Genomic DNA, 12,443 nt, shown 5'->3' on the forward strand with positions numbered 1-12,443 from the left:
GAAACTGACTATAACTGAGCCTTAATGCTGCAAGAAGTGCAGCTTTGTAGTTTACCAAAGTCGTACTAAAACATTACTTCTTACATATATAAGGCACTCCAGATTACAAGGCACACTGTTGTTTTTTGAGAAAACTGAAGGATTTTAAATGTGCCTTACAGTCCAGAAATTACAGTAAAATGAAGATCTCCAGTTCTACCTTATTTTTTCTGTTCATTTTTTAACAGCTTGTACAGCACTTTGCCCAACCTTGTTTTTACATGTGCTATAAAAATAAAACTGACACTGACACATACTCTTATAAACTGCATTAGAAAGGTGCTTTATTTTGTTGAGTTGAAAAAAAATTGGTCCGAATTTGGCTGGAAAAACTGGATCGTTTAAATTAATATAGGGTCCCTTCATGTCAGAGATGCAGGATATCAGTTGCCACATTACGGACTGAGCACTGCAATTTAATTTCTTCAATGCATTTGTTTTTCTTACACCCGTCTGTGGTGGGAGTGTTTGTTACTAATGATTAATGCTTTACAATGTGAAGTTTAATAAAGAATTGGTACAAAAGAAACATCAGGGTTTCATCTATACTTTTTGCAGATGATGTGGTTTTGTTGGACTCTTCAGCGTGCACTGGAGCGGTTTGTGGCTAAGATGAGAGTGAGTTCCTCTTAGTCTGAGGCCATGGTTTTCATGGTTGGAAGTGAGTCTTTGTCTCAAGCAAAAGAGTTCAACTATCTTGGAGTCTTATTCTCAAGTGATGGCAGGAAGAAGCAAGAACTGGACTAATGGATCAAGGCTTTGTCATGGTGAAGGAGCTCAGCTTAGTGCATGGATGTTCCAACCCTTACTGACTGTCATGAGTTATGAATCATGATACAAGCGGCTGAAAAGACTTCCCTGTGTAGGGTGGCCAGGCTGACAGGGCTGCGACTGTTGGCATCTCAAAGTTACAAGAAAAAAGGCTCATTTTCCATTGCAGTTTACCTGATTTCTGACTGTTGGCAGCCAAGAAATCAGCAAGTCATTTGGCTGCATTTTTTTGAAAATAATGGCTTTGTCATGTGCAGGGCTTGCAAATTGTATTTCATAGCAATATTTTGTTGCCTAACTCCACCCACATCGTACCCACAGCTCCCTTTAAACCCACCTTGGCTGCTGCCTCCACATTTATATTTGAATCTACTGGAGTAATTTTGAAATGAAGACGGGGGAGCTGGACCAGTTTTTTAGTTCAACTTAAAGGAATTTAGAAATATGATAAAGAAACATGTTCAGGCCAGTATTTTGATTCTTAAAGTTGTTGAGTGAACCATTTGTGGTCAATATATTATAAAATACATCAGTTAAAAACAACAACAACAAAAAAACCTTCATCGGTGACTTCCAGAAGCTGTGCAACAAACCTCTGCTGTAAATAGTTAATGGCCTGCTTTAGCCTAAAACCTGTTAGATCATTTAGTGCCACGCTTCCTAAAAACTCTTTATTCATTTTTTTCAAAAATCTGAAAATTAGTTGGTTTCAGCTACATCTTTTCCAGGCTTTTTTTAATAGCTTCTCTTAAACAAAAAGTGATGTACTTTCAAAACTAAAATATTAAAATGCCAACTTTCAAACTGTAGCTGTAGTCAAGAGTTTTTCTTACCAGGATTTTCCATTACAGTGTCCAAAACTAAGCAGTCAGCACCTAAAACAGAACAAACAAGATCAGTATCAAACACTAAATAGTTGCTTGAAGGAAAACTTGATAAGTGTCTGTCACATTTATTAGCTCTGTTATTGTCTGTCATTTTCCACGAGTAACAAGTTGCCAAATGTCTGAAAGATGAATAAAAAGAAAAAATAGAACTTGGAGAGGCTGGGAAAAGTTACAAAACCAACCCTGCTCCTTTTACATTTACACATGGGTTGTGTGTAAATGGAAGAAATTGAAGAACAGTTCCCCTTCCCAACACAGATCTGCAAGGTCACAAAGATACACAATTTAACTTCTGAGTAACTAAGTCCTGTTCTTATTTGTCACCAACTTTAGTTAGCCATTTGATTGCCAACTAAAAGCAAAGGAAGTGGGGTGTACAATGTGGTCGAACAGTCCCACCCATGCTTGGGGAGAACATGTAAACTCTACACAGAAAGGTCCCATGCGGCAGGTGAACCTGTGACTTTCTTACTGTGAGCTGCTGCCAAACAAAAATGATCTTACATTGGTGTTTAATGTTTCTTTAAATGAAACATTGGTAAGGAAAACTTGTGACCAGATTATAACTATCACATGCATTTGTTTACCTTTGGAAACAGCCGAAGTGACCGGACATTTTTTTTTTTACCTCCAAAGACTACAACCAGGCTAATGTAGGTCAATCATGTGACTCACGCTTCAATATTCAGCAGACTGTAGCTGATGCGTTTCAAAAATGCACCCCACTGTATTTAGAAAACAATTTCAAACTGATATTTGATGTAGTTCAGGAAAAGCTATTTTATGTTTGGTTTCATTCTTTGCAGTGAGTACCTTAATAGTATATATTTTTAGTTGGTCTCTAATATCAAACACTACATTATTTTGTTTTATTGCTGGGAGGGGTGACATGTTTTTAAGTCAAAAAATGGGGAGCAGCTGCTTCACCTGCTTCACTGATCAGCCGTGTATGGGAATAAAGGTTTACATGTTTGTGGACATTAGCTGCCCATCAGGAGCATACATAGACCCACAGTCACTGATTTTCAAATCTGACTGAAAAATTGATGAATACAGTATGTTAATGTACAACTTAGCCTTTTGTAGTCTGGTCAGCACATGACCTGCAGCACTAGGAACTGGCAGAGGGTGTGGGTGGGGGGTGGAAACACAGCATTAGGTCAAGGTAACAAGGACAAACGAGTAGCTGACAGTTTGTGTTTTCCTTTCTTGAGAACACAGCACAGCAGCTATTCAAAGGTCACCCCTGCTTGCAGTTGGTCAAGATCAGAAGGTGTGACTACATTACGGCAGGAACCAAGGCTGGCCCTGCAGCAGTATCAAGCTGCACTTTCTACAGAGTAAACCTGTACAACTCAATCTGTGGGACTAAATCTGGAAATTCAGATCAATGAAGGGGGGAAAAATGTGCTAATAAACCCCATCTCCAAAATATTGTCATTGTATCGACTTACTTCAAATGAGGATCATTGATCAATAATCAAATCTTCCTTGGAGTTGGTCTGATCGAGGCTTGTGGTTCCACCGTTCCAACAGTAAGCGATCACCTGGAAAATATGTAAACAAACAAGAACCACATGCATGAGGACTCAATGTCAACTTCCTTCTCTGTGCTGAGCTTCTTTCTTAGATAACATTTTGCTTGGTGTTATTTATTTTCTTGGAATTCAGCAACAATATGTTTGCCAAGAAATGTCCACATCACAAAGAAAAAAAAAAAGAACCAACGACTTCAAATACAAACATGCCTACGACGTCTGCTCGAAACCTTTTTGTCAGCAGTCTATGAGTGGTGTGCCAACGCCTCGGCCTGTTCAGCTTAGGTTCAAACAAGCTGGTTTGACAAGTCTTGGCTTATTATGTACACACACACAAAATGCTCAACAGTAGCAGGCTGTTCCTCATGCCTGCACTCTATACCACTTCACCATTTAAAATGCCGTGGCTTCTTTTTTAAACAGAATACCAAAAACATCTGTTAGCTATGATTGACAAGTAATTGTGTTGATTTTCCTCCCATTAAACGTTCTGTATTCATTCATTCATTATTCATAATTTCCAATCAGCTCCGATAGAGAGAGAAGTTGATCCAAAGTTAAACTCACAAATTATTCAGCAGATAAAGTTGAGCCTGTCTGCAGCCCGGTTACATTCTCAGATATCCTCCTGGAGATGTTAGTGGAGCAAACAGTGAGATGAGTTAATGTGCACCAACTTGTTTGCCTTTGTACAGTACAAACAGGATACCCTGAGCAGCTGAGCCAGTACGCAGCACGTGAACAAGGACAAATGGGCGGGCTCACCCCAGGGCTGAGCGAGAGACGACTTGATCCTGGCCTGGTGAACCAGGTGCTCACTCTGCCTTTGCATGAAAGGAGCAGAGTCAAACTACAACAACAAAGCTCAAAATGGCAGCCAGATTTTCAGGTTTGGTAATTGGACTCATCAGAAGTATATCAACACTTTCATGTGAAAAAGGAACAACTTGGTTGCATATATACTGCAATTCCTTTGGTGCTTTAAAGAATTCAGGACACAACTTAAGACGGGTGTAGCAGTGGCTGAGAGTAAAGCCCAACATATGACAGTTTAGAAGAAATGCTACTTTAATAGAACATTAAAACTGAAGGCCTAACAATCCTTGAAGGATTGAAGACTAAAATAAGCTTATGATGAGAATAGCAGAGTTGTAGACATTTTGGTTAAACCTTGTAAATAATATTATGCATAATCTCGTGATAATGGGAGACCTCCCAAGATGTGTTAGCTCACCGCATATATCATGAAAATAGCTCTGACTTACAACCACACACAATTTAGATTGATATCTGTAAAATTGACTGAGGTAAAGCCATTTTTGTGGTGGCAAATGTCAGTTAGCTGTGGCAGTCATCTTGGATTGGGACAACTCCAAATGTTAGTAAGTTGTAGATGTACAGGCAGTGATTACTTTGAGTTTCATTGAAATGCATCCAGTGGGTCAAGAAATATTTTGCAAACAGTGTTGACTCTAACACTTAAAGCAAAGATATTGTGCAGCGTGTAGCAGTACATGTCGGGCATTACCACACCAAATTTAAGATCAGTATCAGATCAATTGATTCGGTTAGAGCAGTTTCTGTGTTGGCTATAACATTAGAAATTTGTCTGACTCCAACACTTCCTCAGTTGTAGATGTACATGTAATGAGTTTCATTAAGATCACTCCACTGGTCCAAACACCAAATGGATGCACACACCAAAATTTAGCTCATTAAGTGTAAAACTGGTATAGCCAATTTTGTGTTTCATGATTTCAATTGACTGTGGTGGCCATCTTGAATTGGGTTGACTTCAAAAGTGAATCAGTTTTTGATGTACATGATCTAATGATTATTTTCTGAGGTTGCTAAGCTGTAGCAGACTAGGGAGGCCCACAGTGAGAAGACACCAGCAGCAGCATGATTTTAGTCTGCTGTGTGGGATCAGATTTAATGTGACGATGGTAGGAAAGTGGTGTGCAAGAAATGTGCCACAAATACTGCTCATATTAGCTGCAACACATCCAATTTGTTGTGTCATCAAAAAAGACCTTGTTGTCCCCGAGTGCCAACTGACAGCACAAAGAAGAGAGAGTTGGGAGGAAAAGGGCAACTTCTACTTCCTGTAGCTTTTAAACAGCCTCAGGGTAAAAAACAGAACTAAAGCAGTGGGAAGTTTCATAGATAAAAATATGCAGCTTTTTATGCTATGGTGGAGGATGGGGGATTTCAGCTTATGATTAAAGTACTCAAGCTGTGGCAGAATAACTGAAAGTTTCTTAACTGTGACTAATCATTACATTACTTGGGACTACTGGAGTTGAAAAGCACCAATTTGTAGAGACTCTGCACAACATGATGTCACTGGGTTAAATGAACAGATTAAACAAACAATTAAATGAACATCATATGTGTCCATTACACATACATAAAATAAATATTTTTATTTCTTTAGATATCTGTAACACTTTTTGTTATATCTATTTACACAAGCATGAACTGCAGCTGTAACCATCTCTGCCATTGTTACTGTTATTGATCTGCTCACACATGTAGAGAGTGTTAAGTAAATGTTAAGTAGTGCACATGTGTGATTTCACACCTATACAGGGCATAGATGTGAAATAAAAAAGAACTCTGCGTCAACAATTATTTTGTAGTTGACCTGCCAGCTACAGTGATTAACCGTCACGTCCTTTTTCGGCACAACAAATCTGCCTGTAGCGCCTAATATCAGCCAAATATCAGCCTAATATCAGCCCAATATCAGCCCTATATCAGCCAAATATCAGCCAAATATCGGCCAAATATCGGCCTAATATCGGCCCAATATCGGCCCAATATCAGCCCTATATCAGCCCTATATCAGCCCTATATCAGCCCAGAGCTGGTTGCACAGATCTGGTGCATATACATTTCAAAATTAGACTTATAGATTTTTAATTTAGTTTCAGTTCATGGTTTTAATTATTTCTTTAGCCCCACAGCTCAGAAAATACCAGGGAGGAGACAATTTATATTAGACACCTCTATATAATAATAAACATGTTCAGTGAGTCTGAACTTCACAACAATTAGCATTAGCCTCGATTAGCCTGCCGTATCTGCTCAGGCCACAATGCATTATGGTCCATTTTCTACCCATGTAGTGAACGACTTGTGTACACTACTTTCACTGAACCATGTGACCAGTTTCCGGGCCACTATAGTGGATGGAAAACTGCGACCCTGAAACTGTGATATGAACTGAGTAAATTCAGAGGTCCTTTTCTTTAGGTCACAGCACTTTTGTAGCAAAATGAAAAACTGAACACAAGGTTATAAACCATATTTAGTCAGTTCTGAAAAAAGGGCCATCTATTGATAAAAATAAAATAAAAATCACAATGAAATTAATCTTTTTATTCTTAGTTGAAAAATGATGCAGACTCTTACGCTTCTGCACAGACATTTATTCTCTAAAAGGTCAATGTTTAAAGTCAACCATGTTCCATTTATACAACATTATTGGTTTATAAATGTGATCCAATCCCAGTTAGCTCATTAAGAACTCCCAGTAGAGGAAAACAGAGGAGCACAATCATCCATTGTGCCAAACTCATTCTGCAGAGCTGCCATCACTAAATGAGGCACTGAGCTTGAGTTTGCAAGAGAAAGAGCTGCATTAATGTCACTGAAGGACTGTCACACACTGATCTGATTATGTAACTCATTCATTTCACTTCTACTAACTGGAATCGTTTGCTTGATCAAATCTCAGACAGTTTAAAATGTTCATTTCTAACACTCAACAGGGAGATGCTACCTAAAACTGGGGCCGGTGGAGACTGGTTGGCCACTAAAATTGTGAGACAACAGGTAAATTTTAAGTTACAGTCTCACTGAATTCTGAGTGTTTTTGACCAGTGTGTCGTGTCGCCAATTTTTGAAAATCACTTCATCTTTTGTGTGCACAACTGGCAAAACTGTACTCTAGCACATTGTTTTGTTGCACACTTCCACCCACATTGTACCCGCCTCAGCGCACTTTAGACCCACCGTGGCAACCGCCCCGACGTTTACGATTCATTCTTCTGGAGTACAGATTTGGACCAGTTTTTCAATTATTTCTTATCATCAGCAGAGCTTTTCGACCTGAAAAGAGGCGGGGCTGTAGCCTCAGGTGTTTTCTGTGATAAGGAACGCTCCCTGCAGATGTCAAACAGCTCAAGTGCTTTAGAATTACAGGAACTGCTCAGAGAAAATTTGTTGCACAAGATTTTTTTAAAACATGTTCAAAATTCAAGCAACATGATTTTGTGACTCTTGAGGAATTTGTTTTGAGACATTTTGGAGACTTCATTGCAAGGAAAGTTTGTAAGCGATTGTCCAACAGCTGCAACCTGGTGACATACTACCTTAAAATGACCAAAACAGTGCAGCATGAACACAAGGGTTGCATAATGTTCCAAATTTTATCTTTACAGGTGTTGACTTTATTCTGACTGCCAACCGCTGCCACAGGTGGAGCGATAGGATTTTTGTCTGTGTTTCTGTGTTCGTTTGTATGTACTGTTAACAAAATATCTCAAGAATTACTACACAGATTTACAAAAATATTCAGGAGACGAATCTTTGAGTTGACATCTACAACTGATTAACTTCAAGATGGCCACCACATAACAACTGACCTTAAAAAAACAAAGATGGCGATAACTTAGCCAGTTTTGCAGATATCGAGCTGAATTTTGGCACGGTGATAGCTGAGTAACATCCCCAACACATACCCTGAGCATGGGACACTGCACAATATTTTTTGCTTTAAACCATGGCCCTAACTGTTGTAGTCAATCGTGTTTCTCTGTTAGCAAAATATCTCATGAATTACTGGACAAATTTCATTGAAAATCAAATAGTAATTATTTGGTATTCCATCCACAACTGATTAACTTTTACAGTCAACCCAGTGCAAGATGGCTGCCACAGTCAATCCACTTTAGCCAACACAAAAATGGCTCTACTTTAGATAGGTTTAGACATAAAGTTAAAATCTGTTGTGGTAGTAGCTGACAGTCTCTAACAACATAAACTCTGAGCACATGAGATTGCATATAATGTTATTTTCAAACACAGCTGAATGTCTCTGTATCAGTTCTTAACTTTAGAGCACTTTCACAGCAGGATAGTCTGAGGACCTCTGTTCGATCAGTCAGGAAAGGCTGAAAAATATCACTTCAGTTGGTTTGTTTCACTTTCAGACTGCAGTTTTGATAGCGAAGAACCAATGCCATGCAGTTACAACAGCTGCTTGTTGAGGGCAGTAATGCCCAAACAAGCAGCTGACCATGAAGAAAAACAGGAAAGCAGAAAAAGAAAACCTGGTTCATCAAAAATTCAGCCTCTTCTGCTGATTTGTTCACAACAACAACTGATAAACACCACATTTAAACAGTCTTGGGTTTTCTGTTTTACTCTGGTGTTCAGATCTAACTGCTTTTTCACAGAAAGGTGCTCAGCAGGTGAGGCAGCGAGATATCCACTCGCTGTCCTTTGTTTGCATTTCACACTGTAAGCAAACGGCACCAGGGTCTGTACTAGAGTTCAGATGAGCTTTCACACCTGCCCAAACGAAGTGGTCTGTTTAAAGTGAACCAAACAACAAAATAATCTTAGGCTCCCCGTCCACACTGGAATGGCACTTTGTGGATGCACCAAGGGCATTTAGCGAGCTCCTAAATGGTATTATTTGAAACTAGTCAAGTCAATTTTATTTATTTCGCACTTTTCAGCAACAAGGCGCTTCAAAGTGCTCGAGACTTGGTTCCAAAATGATAAAAGTCAGAAAACAATGATATGTTGAACTGTCAATAATACTCAAGCAAACACTACAGAAAACAGCTACTTTGGACCGCCTTGTTGCTGAACAACGCTATATAAATAAATTTGACTTGACTTACAATACATATTTAAATAATGTGGGAAGTGAGAATAGTTTCAAGAGATTGTAAACTGTGTATAAATAGCTTACTCGTCCCTGTCTCTAACTGGATAATCTGCCTGAAATCATCCGTTATCTCAGCAGACGGACACGACTCCTGGTGAACAGCACTTGAACGTGACACAAAGTAGAAGCTCCATGTTCTCGTCAGTCCACAAAAAGGACGACGTTTTTGCTCTTGCATTTACAGTTTGGAGATGCTGCTCAATTTGTTCCTTTACAGCATTTTCTGTATTTCCGTGTGGACAAAAAAAAATCTTTTCTAGAAATGGTGCTGTGTAAACAAGAAAAAAATGAACTGTTTTGGAGAGATAGCATTGCCGTGTGGACTGGGCCTTAATGTAAAACTCTGACAGAGGAATTTCAGCGTTTGACCCATTAAATACAAGTCAGACTATTGCTGGAGAAAGTATACAAAAACTGCACAAGCCATTTCAGACTACTGTTTTTATCTCAGTGTAACAGTGAAGGATAATTGATGCCACTGGCAAATATTTCTAAAATTAATTTGATTTCTGTGGATTTTGTCAAGCTCACTCTGCCACCCAACACCAGCTCTGAGTACCAATGGTTTGTGCACCTGAGATTACAAGAGAAAACAACAAAACCAGTGATAGAAAAAAACAATTTCACGCTGAAGTACCACACTGCAGTACTAAAGGCATGTTCCTTGGCAAATGGGCTGCATTTCCAAACTCAAAAATCTCTATATGTTAATCTACTCTTACTGATGTGAAGAACCAAACCAAAGCATTACCTCTTTTACTGATATGAGATTTCCTTCTTGGTTGAATAGACTCCTTGGGGAGCTGGATGTTCCTCCTCAGCTTGATAACAGTGACATGTAACAGTCTGAGAGCACACAAAGCGCAGAACACCACTGACCTGATTATCTACAACAAATACCATAAAGCGCAGCTCCTTTCCAGGGACATTCAGGCAGCAGGAAACACTCCGTGCCTGTCTGAACACGAACATGTCAGAGGAATGTGGTGGAATGTAGCTTCCTTGTGGCTGTCCCGAGTCCTCCTCAGGGACATGCCAGGCAGTCGACTCAAGTCAACTTCCAAGTGCGAATACACCGAGTTAACAGTCCAAAAACAACAAAAACAACAACAAATGTGCTCTAAATAATAGACAGCTATTTAATATCGTCGAAGTAGACGAGGCAGTTGGAAAGCTGTACTGTATAACACAATGTTTTAGTCTTCTTCCCAAGCTTAGTTAGCTTCACACCGAAACACGGAACAGTAAAGGTATAAAGATAATCCCTGACTGCTGCCAGATAAAGTTGAGTCAGAGTGCAACAGGTGGCTGCTGTTAGCTTCGCTGGCTAACATGAATTAGCTCACATTTATCACTCGTGTAAATGTATACACACGGTGGTGTGCTGTGGTTACTCACCTTTTCTAATGAGCGGTTAAGTTGTGTGAGAACGTGTCCAAAGAACCAAAAACGGCGTTTTGTTCCACGAAGTAAGCCGGTTACTTCCTGCACTTGTCGCTGGCGGAGAGCAAGGCGGAACCAGTTCCACCAACTACCAAATCGGATCACAAAAGTAACTTTGGAACAACCTAGAGAAAAATACAGCATACAGACATCTCCATAATACTCTATGAAGTCTCGGGAAATGAGTAAAAGGAAGAGAAAAAAGTACGCGGAAGTCTTTTTTGTCAACACTTGCTGTCAGGTGCTGTACTTTAACCCCCGGTAGGAAGATTATGTAGGGATGCGCATGCGCACTTCACAGCACTCAGCTTGCTCGTCCACCTGGAGGAGAAATCTCTAACCACACGCCGCGAGCACGGGGCTAACCGCACGAGGCCGCGGTTTCGGTTGAAAACCCACTGGACTATAGAAACACTGGAATGGTCACTGACAGTGCAAGGCGAAATTTTTGGTAGCCATCTTGTGAAGAGCTATATTATATATATATATATATATATATATATATATAATAAGGCCAATTTATAGTGTTCATGACTGATTTATTGCAGCAATAAAAGCAGAAAACATCCAAGGGGGTGAATACTTTTGCAAGGCACTATATATTTTAATAAAATATGGGAAATTAAAACTGCGAGGGGGAAAGTCATCTCTATACCCATCTTCGCCTGGGTCTTTATGGGCAGCAATGTAAAGAAATTTAATTTTGTTTATTGCTGATCAGTCAAAACAGCTTATTGACACATTGCCTGGATGATGGACTGCTCATATCGTGAAGTTAGGCCCTCATGTGTTCACTCTGTTTCCAGTGTCGTTACGTGGTGAGCTCCTGACCCCTAATTTAATCAGCTCCCCCCCACTGTCCTTTCCCACCAGCGTCTGGCCCGCAGTAACTGTAGCTGTGGCCTTCGCAGCGAGCGACGAGCAGAATGACTGTTCTGTCTGCTGCTCGGCGCTCGGCTGACCTTGTTGTGAACGGCGATGAGGGAGGCCTCCTCACATCCACAATGTTGTCAGTGTCTGTCGTCCTCTCCTCACCCTCATCTGATCCCAGCGCAGTGAAAGAACACTGTTCATGCTCCTTCTTCTCATCCTGTCTCTTTCTATTTTCATTCAAGCTTTTGTTCCCAGATACGTAGCCCTTTACTCGGGGGTATCTGAGTACACATAAAGAATAAAAGCCTGTTGCTATGACATCTGGTTGCCATGCAGCAGCAAGGTCTCCACATGTTCTTCGCATGTATGTAGCGTGACGGTGTTTGGGTGGCTGGGGATTGGAGGAGCGTCGAACACCTGACTTGTTCAGAACCCTGTAGTCTCCCGTGCGCACATACTGTATCGCGAAGCTCTTGTTAACTAAAAGCCCGACTAGGTCGACGCGTTCGTTCGTGTCTCCTAAACACCCTCACACACTTATCCACTGTTTCACGTACGATGATGGAGCGTGACGGAGGGCAAACGAGACAGATGAGGGAAAGGGGGGAAAAAGAAACGAAAAAAAAAGCCGTATTGAGCAGAATCGACTCGTCAGGACTCAGCAGTGGACTTGGCTGTCGCGCGTCAGTCTTAACAGGATTAAGAAAGTGTTTTCAATGGATTCTTTGATGGGGCTGACTAGACGATCGTAATGATTCAGGCTTTCCTAGCAGTAGATGACTGGATAGCTTCTGCTTGGTTCAGCAGAAGTCACTGATTGGGGGCGGGGTAACAGAATGATGAACCGGAGCAACTTAAATGTCCCAATGAAGCATGTGGAACAAGTTCACCTAAAGATTACCCATCTGGTTCTTGACAGAACTCAGG

At 40.4% G+C, this 12,443-nt stretch overlaps 1 protein-coding gene across 3 annotated transcripts in view; it reads right to left on the bottom strand.

The window, feature by feature from the left end:
- phactr4a (phosphatase and actin regulator 4a) overlaps nucleotides 1–10,921 on the bottom strand; it is a 37,686-nt gene extending 26,765 nt beyond the window's left edge. Inside the window, exons 1-3 of one of the 3 annotated variants that reach the window (XM_017441631.3) lie at nucleotides 10,599–10,921; nucleotides 3,152–3,244; nucleotides 1,644–1,685 (exon numbers count right to left, since the gene is read on the bottom strand). In XM_017441631.3, the coding sequence (XP_017297120.1) occupies nucleotides 1,644–1,656 (13 nt within the window). In that variant the 5' untranslated portion in view covers nucleotides 1,657–1,685; nucleotides 3,152–3,244; nucleotides 10,599–10,921. Of the gene's footprint in view, nucleotides 1–1,643; nucleotides 1,686–3,151; nucleotides 3,245–3,802; nucleotides 3,945–9,951; nucleotides 10,103–10,598 lie in introns of those variants that run through there. The other 2 variants (XM_017441632.3, XM_017441633.3) reach the window with 2 other exon arrangements.
- Nucleotides 10,922–12,443: the final 1,522 nt, after the last annotated feature.

Source organism: Kryptolebias marmoratus, linkage group LG5 (genome assembly GCF_001649575.2).
Source record: "Kryptolebias marmoratus isolate JLee-2015 linkage group LG5, ASM164957v2, whole genome shotgun sequence".
Classification (NCBI taxonomy): Eukaryota; Metazoa; Chordata; class Actinopteri; order Cyprinodontiformes; family Rivulidae; genus Kryptolebias; species Kryptolebias marmoratus.